Genomic DNA, 18,912 nt, shown 5'->3' with positions numbered 1-18,912 from the left:
AGAAAATATATTTTTAACCTCCCGCTTTGAGCCATGTGTCAATGTGTAGTTAATACATGCATAATCTATGAGCAGAATTACTGTTTTACCTCAATTAACCATCAGATCCCTAGTTTAAAAGCGACTGTTTTTTAAGACATTTTCTCTACATTTCCCCCGACGTGGGCCATCCCCCCTAGCAATTCGAGTTCTAGCCAATGAGCGTCAGCCTCTTGCATTTGAGTGACAGCTAGCAAGAGGCCTGCCCAGCGTTATCCAATGAGGTTGCAGGGCGGGCCCAATGGCTCAGTGGACACAGCAGAGCGAGAGAGCAACAACGTGATGCACATATGTGATGTAGTACACCATTTCCGGGGACCACTATTGGCTTGTGAGTGCAACTTTCAGAACTACTGGCTAAAAAGTATACAAACGTACCGGAGAATCTCTTTAAGGTGCTGTGGTGATTAATGTCATCATAGACATGATGTCCTGATTTCAGACTAGCGTATTGTAATGATACAGTCCATTTTTATCTGATCTAAGACTGTGGATGTGGGACCACATCATTACAGACGTCCAGGGTCAAGTACACTACATGACCAAAAGTATGTGGACACCTGTTTGTTGAACATCTCATTCCAAAATAATGGGCATTAAAAAATGGAGTTGGTCCCCCCATTGCTGCTATAACAGCCTCCACTCTTCTAGGAAGGCTTTCTACTAGATGTTGGAACATTGCTGAAACAGGAAAGGGCCTTCCCTAAACTGTTGCCACAAAGTTGGAAGCACAGAATAGTCTAGAATGTTATTGTATGCTGTAGCATTAAGATTTCCCTTCACTGGAACTAAGGGGTCTAGCCCGAACCATGAAAAACTGGCCCAGACCATTATTCCTCCTCCTCCAAACTTTACAGTTGGCACTATGCATTGGGGCAGGTAGCGTTCTCCTGGCATCCACCAAACCCAGATTCGTCTGTCGGACTGCCAGATGGTGAAGCGTGATTCATCACTCCAGAAAACACGTTTCCACTGCTCCAGGGTCCAATGGCGGCGAGCTTTACACCACTCCAGCCGATGCTTGGCATTGCGCATGGTGATCTTAGGCTTGTGTGCGGCTGCTCGGCCATGGAAACTCATTTCATGAAGCTCCCGACTAACAGTTATTGTGCAGACGTTGCTTCCAGAGGCAGTTTGGAACTTGGTAGTGAGTGTTGCAACCGAGGACAGATTATTTTTAATGCGTTACGCGCTTCAGCACTCGGCGGTCCCATTCCGTGAGCTTGTGTGGCCTACCACTTCGCTGCGGAGCCGTTGTTGCTCCTAGACGTTTCTACTTCACAATAACAGCACGTACAGTTGACCGGGGCAGCTCAAGCAGGGCAGAAATTTAACGAACTGACTTGTTGGAAAGGTGGCAGCCGATGACGGTGCCACGTTGAAAGTCACTGAGTTCTTCAGTAAGCCCATTCTACTGCCAATGTTTGTCTATGGAGATTGCATGGCTGTGTGCTCAGTTTTATACACCTGTCAGCAACTGGTGTAGCTGAAATAGAATCCACTAATTTGAAGGGGTGTCCACATACTTTTGTATATATAGTGTATCTCAATAGTCAGCTGAATCACCCAATATCAGGGTTTAAATGACATGGGTAATATTTGAGTGGTGTAAATGGATATTTAGGTAGACCTCCACATGGCGATAGACTGACCAGGTAGACCTCCAGGTACAGACTGACCAGGTAGACCTCCAGGTACAGACTGACCAGGTAGACCTCCACATGGTGATAGGCTGACCAGGTAGACCTCCACATGGTGATACAGACTTTGGACCAGAATGGTAGAGTAACCAAGGGTCTGTTCAGGAGGGTGCATTACAAACAGAATGTTCAGATAGAAATATATTGTGTAGAATAGATATTGTCTGTCATGTAGAACAGTGAGTTGTATTCATCAGCTATACATTACATTTCAATCTGCTACATTGTGAACATTTCACCTCACTGAATGTTAAATCAGCTGATCTGAAGGAGGAAGCTCCAGCCCCAGAGGATGACGCAGCGCTAATGGCAGCCTGCCTCGTGGGGAACCAGCCAGCCAGGCTTCAGACACGGTTGGCAGCCTGCCTCGTGTGGAACCAGCCAGCCAGGCTTCAGACACGGTTGGCAGCCTGCCTCGTGGGGAACCAGCCAGCCAGGCTTCAGACACGGTTGGCAGCCTGCCTCGTGTGGAACCAGCCAGCAGGGCTTCAGACACGGTTGGCAGCCTGCCTCGTGTGGAACCAGCCAGCCAGGCTTCAGACACGGTTGGCAGCCTGCCTCGTGTGGAACCAGCCAGCCAGGCTTCAGACACGGTTGGCAGCCTGCCTCGTGGGGAACCAGCCAGCCAGGCTTCAGACACGGTTGGCAGCCTGCCTCGTGGGGAACCAGCCAGCCAGGCTTCAGACACGGTTGGCAGCCTGCCTCGTGTGGAACCAGCCAGCCAGGCTTCAGACACGGTTGGCAGCCTGCCTCGTGTGGAACCAGCCAGCCAGGCTTCAGACACGGTTGGCAGCCTGCCTCGTGGGGAACCAGCCAGCCAGGCTTCAGACACGGTTGGCAGCCTGCCTCGTGGGGAACCAGCCAGCCAGGCTTCAGACACGGTTGGCAGCCTGCCTCGTGGGGAACCAGCCAGCCAGGCTTCAGACACGGTTGGCAGCCTGCCTCGTGTGGAACCAGCCAGCCAGGCTTCAGACACGGTTGGCAGCCTGCCTCGTGTGGAACCAGCCAGCCAGGCTTCAGACACGGTTGGCAGCCTGCCTCGTGTGGAACCAGCCAGCCAGGCTTCAGACACGGTTGGCAGCCTGCCTCGTGTGGAACCAGCCAGCCAGGCTTCAAACACGGTTGGCAGCCTGCCTCGTGTGGAACCAGCTAGCCAGGCTTCAGACACGGTTGGCAGCCTGCCTCGTGTGGAACCAGCCAGCCAGGCTTCAGACACGGTTGGCAGCCTGCCTCGTGTGGAACCAGCCAGCCAGGCTTCAGACACGGTTGGCAGCCTGCCTCGTGGGGAACCAGCCAGCCAGGCTTCAGAACACGGTTGGCAGCCTGCCTCGTGTGGAACCAGCCAGCCAGGCTTCAGACACGGTTGGCAGCCTGCCTCGTGTGGAACCAGCCAGCCAGGCTTCAGACACGGTTGGCAGCCTGCCTCGTGTGGAACCAGCCAGCCAGGCTTCAGACACGGTTGGCAGCCTGCCTCGTGGGGAACCAGCCAGCCAGGCTTCAGACACGGTTGGCAGCCTGCCTCGTGGGGAACCAGCCAGCCAGGCTTCAGACACGGTTGGCAGCCTGCCTCGTGTGGAACCAGCCAGCCAGGCTTCAGACACGGTTGGCAGCCTGCCTCGTGGGGAACCAGCCAGCCAGGCTTCAGACACGGTTGGCAGCCTGCCTCGTGTGGAACCAGCCAGCCAGGCTTCAGACACGGTTGGCAGCCTGCCTCGTGTGGAACCAGCCAGCCAGGCTTCAGACACGGTTGGCAGCCTGCCTCGTGTGGAACCAGCCAGCCAGGCTTCAGACACGGTTGGCAGCCTGCCTCGTGGGGAACCAGCCAGCCAGGCTTCAGACACGGTTGGCAGCCTGCCTCGTCGGGAACCAGCCAGCCAGGCTTCAGACACGGTTGGCAGCCTGCCTCGTGGGGAACCAGCCAGCCAGGCTTCAGACACGGTTGGCAGCCTGCCTCGTGTGGAACCAGCCAGCCAGGCTTCAGACACGGTTGGCAGCCTGCCTCGTGGGGAACCAGCCAGCCAGGCTTCAGACACGGTTGGTTGTGGTTACTGGAGTTGGGTTCAGAGAGGGGCTGACCACAGGGACAGACAGGGATTGCAATGTGCATGCATACCAATTCTCCCCGAGTGTGCACTCATGCACTCCTCCCCACACATTTAAAAAATCATTGGATTGGTGTAGGACTATGCATGGGCTAGAGGGAGATTCCACCATCTCTCTTACACCAGTCCAATAACATATTTGCATGGAATCGGTGTTCATTGCCACAGCAACAGTAGCGAAAGACGAAAGACACAAAATTACCCTCACATCATTTAGATGCTCACAGCCTCTAGAACAACGCAAACCATGATGGTTTGATGTTTGATATTCTGAATTGCTTCACTGAAGACTGAGCTTGTCAAATGTGTAGGGGAATCTCTCGCTTTATCACATTATGTGTACACAGCATGTAGGCCAGAGGGTGTAGTGACTGGGGTCAACCAGTCTGCACCGTACGGTTAAGTCTTACGCAGGCCAGAGGCTGTAGTGACTGGGGTCAACCAGTCTGCACCGTACGGTTAAGTCTTACGCAGGCCAGAGGCTGTAGTGACTGGGGTCAACCAGTCTGCACCGTACGGTTAAGTCTTACGCAGGCCAGAGGCTGTAGTGACTGGGGTCAACCAGTCTGCACCGTACGGTTAAGTCTTACTCAGGCCAGAGGCTGCGGTGACTGGGGTCAACCAGTCTGCACCGTACGGTTAAGTCTTACGCAGGCCAGAGGCTGTAGTGACTGGGGTCAACCAGTCTGCACCGTACGGTTAAGTCTTACGCAGGCCAGAGGCTGCAGTGACTGGGGTCAACCAGTCTGCACCGTACGGTTAAGTCTTACGCAGGCCAGAGGCTGTAGTGACTGGGGTCAACCAGTCTGCACCGTACGGTTAAGTCTTACGCAGGCCAGAGGCTGTAGTGACTGGGGTCAACCAGTCTGCACCGTACGGATAAGTCTTACGCAGGCCAGAGCCTGTAGTGACTGGGGTCAACCAGTCTGCACCGTACGGTTAAGTCTTACGCAGGCCAGAGGCTGTAGTGACTGGGGTCAACCAGTCTGCACCGTACGGTTAAGTCTTACGCAGGCCAGAGGCTGCAGTGACTGGGGTCAACCAGTCTGCACCGTACGGTTAAGTCTTACGCAGGCCAGAGGCTGTAGTGACTGGGGTTAACCAGTCTGCACCGTACGGTTAAGTCTTACGCAGGCCAGAGGCTGCAGTGACTGGGGTCAACCAGTCTGCACCGTACGGTTAAGTCTTACGCAGGCCAGAGGCTGCAGTGACTGGGGTCAACCAGTCTGCACCGTACGGTTAAGTCTTACGCAGGCCAGAGGCTGCGGTGACTGGGGTCAACCAGTCTGCACCGTACGGTTAAGTCTTACGCAGGCCAGAGGCTGCGGTGACTGGGGTCAACCAGTCTGCACCGTACGGTTAAGTCTTACGCAGGCCAGAGGCTATGGTGACTGGGGTCAACCAGTCTGCACCGTACGGTTAAGTCTTACGCAGGCCAGAGGCTGCAGTGACTGGGGTCAACCAGTCTGCACCATACGGTTAAGTCTTACGCAGGCCAGAGGCTGTAGTGACTGGGGTTAACCAGTATGGTTCTCTTCATTCTCTCCAGGTCTGAAATGGAGCTTTTCATCCTGGTGCATGGCAGAGTAGCAGATCTGGGTTCAAATACTATTCCATATCATTACAAACACTTCAGCTGTGACTGAGCTTGGAACTAAAAGTGAAAACCCTGCCCATCTGGCTAGATCTTGAATAGTCTTTGAACCCAGGTCTGTAGAGTACACCAATCATGAATCTCTCCCCGTTTCCCCCTACAGAAATCCACCATAGACATAACTAAATAAGATGAGTTAACATAAGATCTGGAATGAATGGAACGTCTCCCTCCCTCCCTCCCCGTAAGTCTCCTGTTGGTGTAGTCAGCGTCAGAAGAACTTCTATACATCGTGTTGTTGATCACAGTCCGTTGGTATAGTCTTAGGAAGATCCAGTATTAGAACATGTCCTCTTCCAATAACATTTGACATTTTAGTCATTTAGCAGACGCTCTTATCCAGAGCGACTTACAGTTAGTGAGTGCATACATTATTTTTTATTTTATTTTTTTCATACTGGCCCCTCATGGGAATCGAACCCACAACCCTGGCGTTGCAAACGCCATGCTCTACCAACTGAGCTACATCCCTGCCGGCCATTCCCTCCCCTACCCTGGACGACGCTGGGCCAATTGCGCGCCGCCCCATGGGTCTCCCGGTCACGGCCGGCTACAACAGAGCCTGGATTCGAACCAGGATCTCTAGTGGCACAATAATAAGCAGTACGTGACTACCGAACACTATGCATTGTGAATATGTTTGAGTCTAAGTTGAACACCGTTGGAGGATGTGTAGTGAAGCTTCAATTGTTTCTTTAAAAAGAACGACAATGTATTTGACACCTATGCGTTGTAAATAGTTATAATTGTTCTATTACAAAACACTTGACACTAGCAGTTAAAAAAAAGTACAATTCCAGAAAGTGTGCTTTCACCCACAATTGTTATTTCATTTTACAATCATTAACAAGACTATTGTACACTTTTCTACACCTGCGCGTTGTTTTCCCAAAGCTTGTAAAAGCAGATAAAATATCCAACGTTTTTAATACTCATCATACGTTTGTTTTTGTTTTTTACAATGTATTTTTTTTTTGTCATTTCATTTTCAGAGCAACTCGGCAAACAGGAAGAAAAACGCAGTATATCAAAAAGCATTGATAATGACGGGCCAGTGCAAAAATCTGCATTTTAAATCAGAGAGAAAGAACGAGAGAGAATGAGAGAGGGGGGAGAGAGACCTGCCATATATATATATATTTTTTAAGCCCAATGCCTGTATTCATAAAGGGTCTCAGAGTAGAAGTGCTGATCTAGGATCGATTTTGTCTTTTAGAACATAAATCAACAAGGTTACACAGACAGGTGGGACTCCTACCGAGATGCTTCATGAATACAGTCCAAGAAAGGGGCTGGATACAGTCCAAGAAAGGGGCTGGACGACGGATCCAGAGAGCTATCACAACTTCACCACAGCAGAAGAATCAGTACAAAGGGACAGATTTCCATACAACATGTACTTTAGTTATTAATAATAAAGAGTTTTTGTTTTACTTTAGAGAAAGAAGACAAACCAACGAAGCCTTTCAGAGACGGATCACCCCGACATGCACATTTATCCTCGCAGAAATAAAAAGTCCCAAAATCAGGGGTATGAGTGTTTCCCATTTATAACTTAGTACTGTCTGTCTGTGTGTGTTCATTTGGGAGAGGTGGGGACAGTGTGTGTGTTTACGTGTATTTCATGACGGTGTGTTGGAAGTCCATCTGCTAGCTTGTAGAAAGACAGAGGAGAGGTGGATACCTTCCTTTCATGTTCTCTTCACCTCTTCATCACTCATACGGATGGTCAGGAGGGGGTGTCAGAAGTCTCATACGGATGGTCAGGAGGTGGTGTCAGAAGTCTCATATAGATGGTCAGGAGGGGGTGTCAGAAGTCTCATAGATGGTCAGGAGGGGGTGTCAGAAGTCTCATATAGATGGTCAGGAGGGGGGTGTCAGAAGTCTCATATAGATGGTCAGGAGGGGGTGTCAGAAGTCTCATATAGATGGTCAGGAGGGGGTGTCAGAAGTCTCATATAGATGGTCAGGAGGGGGTGTCAGAAGTCTCATATAGATGGTCAGGAGGGGGTGTCAGAAGTCTCATATAGATGGTCAGGAGGGGGTGTCAGAAGTCTCATATAGATGGTCAGGAGGGGGTGTCAGAAGTCTCATATAGATGGTCAGGAGGGAGTGTCAGAAGTCTCATATAGATGGTCAGGAGGGGGTGTCAGAAGTCTCATATGGATGGTCAGAAGGGAGTGTCAGAAGTCTCATATAGATGGTCAGGAGGGGGTGTCAGAAGTCTCATATAGATGGTCAGGAGGGGGTGTCAGAAGTCTCATATAGATGGTCAGGAGGGAGTGTCAGAAGTCTCATATAGATGGTCAGGAGGGGGTGTCAGAAGTCTCATATAGGTGGTCAGGAGGGGGTGTCAGAAGTCTCATATAGATGGTCAGGAGGGGAGTGTCAGAAGTCTCATATAGATGGTCAGGAGGGGGTGTCAGAAGTCTCATATAGATGGTCAGGAGGGGGTGTCAGAAGTCTCATATAGATGGTCAGGAGGGGGTGTCAGAAGTCTCATATAGATGGTCAGGAGGGGGTGTCAGAAGTCTCATATAGGTGGTCAGGAGGGGGTGTCAGAAGTCTCATATAGATGGTCAGGAGGGAGTGTCAGAAGTCTCATATAGATGGTCAGGAGGGGGTGTCAGAAGTCTCATATAGATGGTCAGGAGGGAGTGTCAGAAGTCTCATATAGATGGTCAGGAGGGGGTGTCAGAAGTCTCATATGAATGGGTCAGGAGGTGGTGCCAATGAATGAATATTACTGTATAAAGAATAGTGTCTAAGCAGCACATTGTTCCATAGAGGGAGAAGTGTAGTGAGTGAAGTGTACGAGGACTCAGAGGGGGAATAGCAGTCTTCATGGCATAAGGAGGGAGATGAGAGGGGAGGCTGAGGGCAGAGGCAACAGTCCTGGTTGTTGAAGGGGGGGGTTGGAAAGGGGGAGGATGGGGTAAGTTGGGACGTGGAGGTGGGGGGGTTAAGCGGATGAGCAGCAGCCCCCCGCGGCCGTGGCGGCTTGGGGCTCGTCGTCCACGATCTGTACCCCCCTCCGTGATGATGTTGACTGGCTGGCTCCGTTACCCTTCGCCCTCTCCTCCGCTTGGGCCGTCTCCATCATTCCTGTCAACAACAGGGAGACGAGAGGGAGACAGTCAGTCCTGTGGGAGCCAAAGTCCTACCACCAACAGAAGCTGAAAGTCCTACCAACAGAAGCTGAAAGTCCTACAACCAACAGAAGCTGAAAGTCCTACCACCAACAGAAGCTGAAAGTCCTACCACCAACAGAAGCTGAAAGTCCTACCACCAACAGAAGCTGAAAGTCCTACCACCAACAGAAGCTGAAAGTCCTACCACCAACAGAAGCTGAAAGTCCTACCACCAACAGAAGCTGAAAGTCCTACCACCAACAGGAGCTGAAAGTCCTACCACCAACAGGAGCTGAAAGTCCTACCACCAACAGGAGCTGAAAGTCCTACCACCAACAGGAGCTGAAAGTCCTACCACCAACAGGAGCTGAAAGTCCTACCACCAACAGGAGCTGAAAGTCCTACCACCAACAGAAGCTGAAAGTCCTACCACCAACAGAAACTGAAAGTCCTACCACCAACAGGAGCTGAAAGTCCTACCACCAACAGGAGCTGAAAGTCCTACCACCAACAGGAGCTGAAAGTCCTACCACCAACAGGAGCTGAAAGTCCTACCACCAACAGGAGCTGAAAGTCCTACCACCAACAGGAGCTGAAAGTCCTACCACCAACAGGAGCTGAAAGTCCTACCACCAACAGGAGCTGAAAGTCCTACCACCAACAGAAACTGAAAGTCCTACCACCAACAGGAGCTGAAAGTCCTACCACCAACAGGAGCTGAAAGTCCTACCACCAACAGGAGCTGAAAGTCCTACCACCAACAGGAGCTGAAAGTCCTACCACCAACAGAAGCTGAAAGTCCTACCACCAACAGAAGCTGAAAGTCCTACCACCAACAGAAGCTGAAAGTCCTACCACCAACAGAAGCTGAAAGTCCTACCAACAGAAGCTGAAAGTCCAACTACCAACAAAAGCCAAACATCCTACAAACTAAAGCTTTAATTCCAAATCTACTAAATTCAGAAGTCCTACCAACAGAAGTCAAAGTCCTACCAGTTGGTCCATTGTAATATAATCATTTCAAGTATTTTATTTTTGTCTCAACCTGAGACATTAAATTCATCACTATTCCATAACATGCCAGAATGGCTGCTTACTTTACACAGGTCCAGAAATAGTTCTTCTATTCCTTTGTTTAGTTTGGCTGACGTGTGATAGTGTTTTGCCCCCACTGACTCTGCATACCTGTGAGGAGAGGAATTTGACAGAGAAACAGACCAATCAGTTAGACCAATCACCATTCAGTTGTCAACATTCAGACCAATCACCATTCAATTACATCAACATTCACAAACAAAAGGAGTCCGTTGACTTCCTGTTTAGACGTCGTCATGAAAGGGTATTCCAAAAGCAGCATAGCGCCATAGGATGATAAGACTGAACACCCCTGCTGTACAAGGTCTCTACGGTAAAGTTACAGGAGAAGAGTGAGAAAACGAACCCTTCTGCCTCTTCCACTGATACATGTCTCTCCTTCTCCAGATCTACTTTATTACCTATGAGAAGAACAAAGAGGACGTATTAGTTCAGAGATCACATACTGCATATTTAACATTAGCACCACCAACTGTACGTCTCGTAGACTGCAAGAATACTTTATTTAACCAGGAAGAGCCCATTGAGGTTAGAACCCTGTAACAGTCATGTGTATCTTGACAGAGTGAGTTTAACTAATGATTTACAATGCAGATGTCATTGACCACCACACATAAATAAATAAATAAATAAATAAATATATATATATATATATACACACATATACACACACACACAGTACCAGTCAAAAGTTTGGACACCTTCTCAATCAAGGATTTTTCTTTAGTTTTACTAGTTTCAACATTGTAGAATAATAGTGAAGACATCAAAACTATGAAATAACACATATGGAATCATGTAGTAACCCAAAAAGTGTTAAACAAATCAAAATATATTTTATATTTGAGATTCTTCAAAGTAGCCACCCTTTGCCTTGATGACAGCTTTGCACACTCTTGGCATTCTCTCAACCAGCTTCATGAGGTAGTCACCTGGAATGCATTTCAATTAAAAGGTATGCCTTCTTAAAAGTTAATTTGTGGAATTTCTTTCCCTCTTGTTTGAGCCAATCAGTTGTGGGGGTGGTATCCAGAAGATAGCCCTATTTGGTAAAAGACAAAGTCCATATTATGGCTCAAATAAGCAAAGAGAAACGACAGTCCATCATTACTTTAAGACATGAAGGCCAGTCAATATGGAACATTTCAAGAACTTTGAAAGTTTCTTCAAGTGCAGTTGCAAAAACCATCAAGCGCTATGATGAAACTGACTCTCATGAGGACCGCCACAGGAAAGGAAGACCCAGAGTTACCTCTGCTGCAGAGGATAAGTTCATTAGAGTTGACTGCACCTCAGATTGCAGCTCAAATAAATGCTTCACAGAGTTCAAGTCACAGACACATCTCAACAACAACTGTTCAGAGGAGACCGCATGAATCAAGCCTTCATGGTCGATTGCTGCAAAGAAACCACTACTAAAAGGACACCAATACAAAGAAGAGACTTGCTTGGGCCAAGAAACACGAGCAATGGACATTTGACCAGTGGAAATCTGTCCTTTGGTCTGATGAGTCCAAATTTGAGATTTTTGGTTCCAACTGCTATGTCTTTGTGAGACGCAGAGTAGGTGAATGGATGATCTCCGCATGTGTGGTTCCCACTGTGAAGCATGGAGGTGGTGTGATGGTGCTTTGTTGGTGACACTTTGTGATTTCTTTAGAATTCAAGGCACACTTAACCAGCATGGCTACCACAGCATTCTGCAGCGATACGCCATCCCATCTGGTTTGCACTTAGTGGGACTACCATTTGTTTTTCAACAGGACAATGACCCAAAACACACCTCCAGGCTGTGTAAGGGCTATTTGACCAAGAAGGAGAGTGATGGAGTGCTGCATCAGATGACCTGGCCTCCACAATCCCCCGACCTCAACCCAATTGAGATGGTTTGGGATGAGTCGGACGGCAGAGTGAAGGAAAAGCAGCCAACAAGTGCTCAGCATATGTGGGAACGCCAAGACTGTTGGAAAAGCATTCCTCATGAAGCTGGTTGAGAGAATGCCAAGAGTGTGCAAAGCTGTCATCAAGGCAAAGGGTGGCTACTTTGAAGAATCTCAAATATATTTTGATTCCTTTAACACTTTTTTGGTTACTACATGATTCCATATGTGTTATTTCATAGTTTTGATGTCTTCACTATTATTCTACAATGTAGAAAATAGTAAAAAATAAAGAACAACCCTTGAATGAGTAGGTGTGTCCAAACTTTTGACTGGTACTGTACACTGAACAAAAATATAAAACTCAACATGTAAAGTGTTGGTCCCATGTTTCATAAGCTGAAATAAAAGATCCCTGAAATGTTCCATACGCACAGAAAGCTTCTTTCTCAAATTCTGTGCACAAATTTGTGTACATCCCTGTTAGTGAGCATTTCTCCTTTGCCAAGATAATTCATCCACCTGACAGGTGTGGCATATCAAGAAGCTGATTAAACAGCATGATCATTACACAGGTTCACCTTGTGCTGGGGACAATAAAAGGCCACTAAATGTGCAGTTTTGTCACACAAGACAATGCCACAGAAGTCTCAAGTTTTGAGGGAGCGTGCAATTGGCATGTTGACTGCAGGAATGTCCACCAGAGCTATTGCCAGGGAATTGAATGTTCATTTCTCTACCATAAGCCGCATCCAACGTCGTTTTATAGAATTTGGCAGTATGTCCAATCGGCCTCATAACCGCAGACCACTTGTAACCACGCTAGCCCAGGACCTCCACATCCAACTTCTTCACCTGCGGGATCGTCTGAGACCAGCCACCCAGACAGCCAATGAAACTGAGGGGTATTTCTGACTGTAATAAATCTTTTTTTGTGGTGAAAAAAATCATTCTGATTGGCTAGGCCCCCCAGTGGATGTGCCTGGCTCCCAAGTGGGTGGGCCTATGCCCTCCAAGGCCCACCCATGGCTGCGCCCCTGCCCAGTTATGGGGCGGCAGGTAGCTTAGTGGTTAAGAGCGTTGTGCCAGTAACCGAAAGGTCGCTGGTTCTAATCCCCGAGCCGACAAGGTGAAAAATCTGTCGTTGTGCCCTTGAGCAAGGCACTTAACCCTAATTGCTCCTGTAAGTCGCTCTGGATAAGAGCGTCTGCTAAATGACTAAAATGTAAATGTAAATCCATAGATTAGGGCCTAATTTATTTATTTCAATTGACTGATTTCCTTATATGAACTCTAACTCCGTAAAAATCGTTGAAATTGTTGCGTTAATATTTTTGTTCAGTATTTGGTCATTTTTCTTCCTAATTTTCGTGGGAAAACAAACATTTAAATAACTTTACTACAGCAGTTAATGTAGTTAAGATTAGAGCCAGACGATAAATCGGCTGACCAATATTAAAATCAGCCAATATTAGCCTTTTACAAAAATACGACCAATCAGTCTGAGCTGCTCACTGAACATCATTCAGCCCTAAATCACAACGTGAGAGAAAGTAGGCATTGTGGTTTGACAGTGAGTAGTTTGCCACAGCCAGCGACAGCATATTTGAATAAGTAAATCATCTAAAAGTACACTTCACCAAGCAAGCAGCCATGTCCTCATCACATTCTCACCAAGGTAGTTAGCCTAGCTAGCTAGCAATCTGTGCTACTTATGTGCGAACACTGAACTGGTGCTAAAGTGAACAGTCATCCTTGATACAAAATGAACACCTGTTACTGTCTGGACCTATTATGTTAGTGGGTTTATTCAGTTAGTTTTCTGAAATATGCCATTAGCAAAAAGCAAAACAATTGGCGCAGATCTATCATTCAGGCCATGTGCTTGCATTCATGATGAGCTAAGATTGTTAGTTAGCTAGTTAAAATTTGAATGTGTGACTAAAACCAGTGTGGCAAAGGATTTTCTTGCATGAACATTTTCGGTCATCAGCACATGCCATTAGTTGAAATATAAAATGTTGTATTTAATAAGAGTGTAATTTACATGATGTTTCAGTAAGAAAACATTTTCATAGTGCTTGCCTTAACAAGCTCTCATTGCAAGGTTGCCATGAAGTGTTTCTTTACATGACCTGACATCTAGTGGTGACATTACGAACTGCATGTTACGGCATTTCACTGTCTAGGTTGTGAACAGTGCAGTTTCAGATTGACTTTAAGACAGTTTAATTCATTCAGCCCTTCTAGTTTGTATTTACTTTTGTATTTTTTGAGGATATATTTGCCTTTTGGTGGATATCATGTAAACCACAAATAAGATGTTCTTAAATAATGTGTCCATTTTAATATTTAGTTAAGAAATCATCATTTAGAGTATCTGTTAATCCATTGGAGCACAATTTGTGAGAAAGAAGAAGTCGGTTTTTCATGCCACAATCGGTGACTTTTGCCTCCCTAAAATCGGCATCGGATCCAAAACTCCCATATGGGTCGGGCTCTAGTTATGATGTCACATAAAGGGCTCTAGTTAAGATGTCACATAAAGGGCTCTAGTTATGATGTCACATAAAGGGCTCTAGTTATGATGTCACATAAAGGGCTCTAGTTATGATGTCACAGAAAGGGCTCTAGTTAAGATGTCACATAAAGGGCTCTAGTTAAGATGTCACATAAAGGGCTCTAGTTAAGATGTCACATAAAGGGCTCTAGTTAAGATGTCACATAAAGGGCTCTAGTTATGATGTCACATAAAGGGCTCTAGTTATGATGTCACATAAAGGGCTCTAGTTGAGATGTCACATAAAGGGCTCTAGAGTTATGATGTCACATAAAGGGCTCTAGTTAAGATGTCACATAAAGGGCTCTAATTAAGATGTCACATAAAGGGCTCTAGTTATGATGTCACATAAAGGGCTCTAATTAAGATGTCACATAAAGGGGCTCTAGTTAAGATGTCACATAAAGGGCTCTAATTAAGATGTCACATAAAGGGCTCTAGTTAAAATGTCACATAAAGGGCTCTAGTTAAGATGTCACATAAAGGGCTCTAGTTATGATGTCACATAAAGGGCTCTAGTTAAGATGTCACATAAAGGGCTCTAGAGTTATGATGTCACATAAAGGGCTCTAGTTAAGATGTCACATAAAGGGCTCTAGTTAAGATGTCACATAAAGGGCTCTAGTTAAGATGTCACATAAAGGGCTCTAGTTAAGATGTCACATAAAGGGCTCTAGTTATGATGTCACATAAAGGGCTCTAGTTATGATGTCACATAAAGGGCTCTAGTTATGATGTCACATAAAGGGCTCTAGTTAAGATGTCACATAAAGGGCTCTAGTTAAGATGTCACATAAATGGCTCTAATTAAGATGTCACATAAAGGGCTCTAGTTAAGATGTCACATAAATGGCTCTAATTAAGATGTCACATAAAGGGCTCTAGTTAAGATGTCACATAAAGGGCTCTAGTTATGATGTCACATAAAGGGCTCTAGTTGAGATGTCACATAAAGGGCTCTAGAGTTATGATGTCACATAAAGGACTCTAGTTAAGATGTCACATAAAGGGCTCTAATTAAGATGTCACATAAAGGGCTCTAGTTATGATGTCACATAAAGGGCTCTAATTAAGATGTCACATAAAGGGCTCTAGTTAAGATGTCACATAAAGGGCTCTAATTAAGATGTCACATAAAGGGCTCTAATTAAAATGTCACATAAAGGGCTCTAGTTAAGATGTCACATAAAGGGCTCTAGTTATGATGTCACATAAAGGGCTCTAGTTAAGATGTCACATAAAGGGCTCTAGAGTTATGATGTCACATAAAGGGCTCTAGTTAAGATGTCACATAAAGGGCTCTAGTTAAGATGTCACATAAAGGGCTCTAGTTATGATGTCACATAAAGGGCTCTAGTTAAGATGTCACATAAAGGGCTCTAGTTATGATGTCACATAAAGGGCTCTAATTATGATGTCACATAAAGGGCTCTAGTTATGATGTCACATAAAGGGCTCTAGTTATGATGTCACATAAAGGGCTCTAGTTATGATGTCACATAAAGGGCTCTAGTTAAGATGTCACATAAAGGGCTCTAGAGTTATGATGTCACATAAAGGGCTCTAGTTAAGATGTCACATAAAGGGCTCTAGTTAAGATGTCACATAAAGGGCTCTAGTTATGATGTCACATAAAGGGCTCTAGTTAAGATGTCACATAAAGGGCTCTAGTTATGATGTCACATAAAGGGCTCTAGTTAAGATGTCACATAAAGGGCTCTAGTTATGATGTCACATAAAGGGCTCTAGTTATGATGTCACATAAAGGGCTCTAGTTATGATGTCACATAAAGGGCTCTAGTTAAGATGTCACATAAAGGGCTGTAGTTAAGATATCACATAAATATTGTGGGGGATGTAACCACAACAAAGTCAACAATGACTTCCTCCATGCAACTCTTCCTGCATTTGAAAGGTTCCCTAGCTGCTGGTCTACCTGGTCAGAGAACTTTGTGAACGTCAGGGTTGAAAGTTCTAGGCTGCAGTTTTGACATTTCAGAGGGAGAGAGAGACCATGGGATGCGTTTGAAGCAAATTGAGCTGTCTGACAGCGGTCTTATGTGACTGAAATTTGGAGGCAACAGAATATCCGAGACAAACTAACTACATTCTAGACTCCCTTCATCCTGGCAACGTTATGAAATTATTAGGATGTCTATTTAATTACAGGGCCCGTAACTAAACTAAATTCTCTGCGCACCTTCAAAGATCGATCCATTAACACGGTGAAATGTGACAAACAATAAAAGACATGTTGAAAGGTGAAAGGTGAAAGGTTAGCCATGGTCTGCAGTAACTTACCTACTATACATAAACAGATCTCATTCCCCAACATTTTCCTCAATTCTTTGACCCAGTTTTTCACCTACAAAGCAAAACATTACATTTCATATCGATTTACAGTTCAAGAAAACACATTTCAACATTAGAACACATATATAGACACTGATGCAAATTAAATATGAATATGTAAATCAAACAAAACATTTCAGTAATATATATATATATATATATTCGGACATTTCTATGTAACTAATTTTTTGCAATGATGTTCTTCTCTTCAGAGGCAGTGTCCTTAATAGCACCCTATAGCCCTATGGGCACTGGTCAAAAGTAGTGCACTGTATAGGGAATTCGGTGCCATTTGGACCACAGCCCTGCTGTTCTCCCTGAGGAGATCATAGCTACCTTCTGGAAAGAGTCCTCATCTGTGATGTCATAGACCAATATAGCTCCATTGGAGTCTCTGTAGTAGATTGGCCCTAAGGCGTGGAACCGCTCCTGACCTGCTGTATCCTGGGGTGGAGAGAGAGAGCCAGAGGGGAGGGAGCGATAGAAAGCGAGAGAGAGCAGATTATTTCAAGGCCAAAGTCCACTGATCAAGCCTCTGGGGGAAAAAAGGTAGTTTGAAACAATAACCATTGACAGTGACTGGCTTCAGATTGGTGGCAAGAAGGAAGGAACACCTGTGAGCCAGACTGATTCAGCCAGATAACCTACTAACTATGCATCTCTCCCTGCCTGCTACAGACTGACTCAAATCAAAATGGATGCCAAATTCCTGTTCCTATTGCATCAAATGAGGCAGGACCATATGTTACAGGACAGAGAGAGATCACCGCAGGACCATATGTTACAGGACAGAGAGAGATCCCTGCAGGACCATATGTTACAGGACAGAGAGAGATCACCGCAGGACCATATGTTACAGGACAGAGAGAGAGATCACTGCAGGACCATATGTTACAGGACAGAGAGAGATCACTGCAGGACCATATGTTACAGGACAGAGAGAGATCACTGCAGGACCATATGTTACAGGACAGAGAGAGTCACTGCAACCATATGTTACAGGACAGAGAATCCCTGCAGACCTATGTTACAACAGAGAGGAGATCACTGCAACCATATGTTACAGACAGAGAGAATCACCGCAGGACCATATGTTACAGGACAGAGAGAGATCCCTGCAGACCATATGTTACAGACAGAGAGTCACTGCAGACCATTGTTACAGACGAGGGGATCACTGCAGACCATATGTTACAGACATCCGCAGGACCATATTTACAGGACGGTCCAGGACCATATGTTACAGGACAGAGAGAGATCCCTGCAGGACCATATGTTACAGGACAGAGAGAGATCACCGCAGGACCATATGTTACAGGACAGAGAGAGAGATCACTGCAGGACCATATGTTACAGGACAGAGAGAGATCACTGCAGGACCATATGTTACAGGACAGAGAGAGAGATCACTGCAGGACCATATGTTACAGGACAGAGAGAGATCACTGCAGGACCATATGTTACAGGACAGAGAGAGATCACAGCTGCTCAGCCAAGACGCCTTTTGACTCCAAATGGCACCCTGTTCCCTATGTAGTGCTACTGTTGATCAGAGGCCTATGGGAGTAGGGGTGCCATTTGGGATGTAACCTTTGACTCATGGTCAGTGGGAGTAAACGACATCTCCATTCCCTTTGTGGCTCTGCATCGAGACAGTTGGAATTGGAATTGTACAGCAAACAGACTACGAAAACCGGTCTCTATGGTTCCTTATAATAAAGCATTACCACAGTAAGCGTGTGTGTGTGTGTGTGTGTGTGTGTATGCGTGTCATCTCACTATGCATGAGTTTGTCACATGATGTTTCAGTAGTAGTAAAACGTTCACAGCCAGAAGGCATCATTTCTTTAAGGAGGAAAAGGAACCCAAAGCAGGGAGCTACATAGCTCAAATGGCACCCTATTCCCTATACGGCCCTGGTCAAAAGCAGTGCACCATGTAGGGAACAGGGTGCCATTTGGGACGCTGCGGAGTGTCAAACACGCCGAGAGAGAGAGAGCAGGCCTCACCCATATGGCCAGATTCACCCTCTTCCCTGTGATGTTGAGCTTCTTCGTGAGGAAGGACGCCTGGAAGAGAGGAAACAGATCAGTCATATGTCTTGAGAAACAGACACAGTAACAGGCCCCTGTGTTTTAATAACTGATGATGACTTGGGGAGTAACGGACAGATTTGGAATAACATTAGAAGACATTTGTATGTATGTGAGTGACTGACACAGTATTAACTAGATTGAGCACTTTGGCTCCTATCAAAAGGTCCTGTGGAGAAACCTGCAGGCATAAAAGCTACACAGGGAGGAACAGGCGCAGACATTAGCGGTGACACTGGCCCTGGTGACCAAAGATAGGGACGGTGCCCCCTTAAATTAAAATAAATAAATTGGTTTAGAAGCTCT

General features: G+C 46.2%; 1 protein-coding gene across 1 annotated transcript in view; it reads right to left on the bottom strand.

Annotated features, from left to right (window-relative positions):
• Positions 1-6,221: 6,221 nt before the first annotated feature.
• LOC123480995 (ras-related protein Rab-21-like) overlaps positions 6,222-18,912 on the bottom strand; it is a 34,009-nt gene continuing 21,318 nt past the window's right edge. The window contains exons 2-7 of the mRNA XM_045223413.1: positions 18,523-18,582; positions 16,850-16,957; positions 16,463-16,526; positions 10,068-10,122; positions 9,720-9,811; positions 6,222-8,600 (exon numbers count right to left, since the gene is read on the bottom strand). Of these exons, the coding sequence (XP_045079348.1) occupies positions 8,458-8,600; positions 9,720-9,811; positions 10,068-10,122; positions 16,463-16,526; positions 16,850-16,957; positions 18,523-18,582 (522 nt within the window). The 3' untranslated portion in view covers positions 6,222-8,457. The remainder of the gene's footprint in view (positions 8,601-9,719; positions 9,812-10,067; positions 10,123-16,462; positions 16,527-16,849; positions 16,958-18,522; positions 18,583-18,912) is intronic.

Source organism: Coregonus clupeaformis, chromosome 11, assembly GCF_020615455.1.
Source record: "Coregonus clupeaformis isolate EN_2021a chromosome 11, ASM2061545v1, whole genome shotgun sequence".
NCBI classification, from domain to species: domain Eukaryota; kingdom Metazoa; phylum Chordata; class Actinopteri; order Salmoniformes; family Salmonidae; genus Coregonus; species Coregonus clupeaformis.
This window is presented reverse-complemented; position numbering and strand designations above follow the sequence as displayed.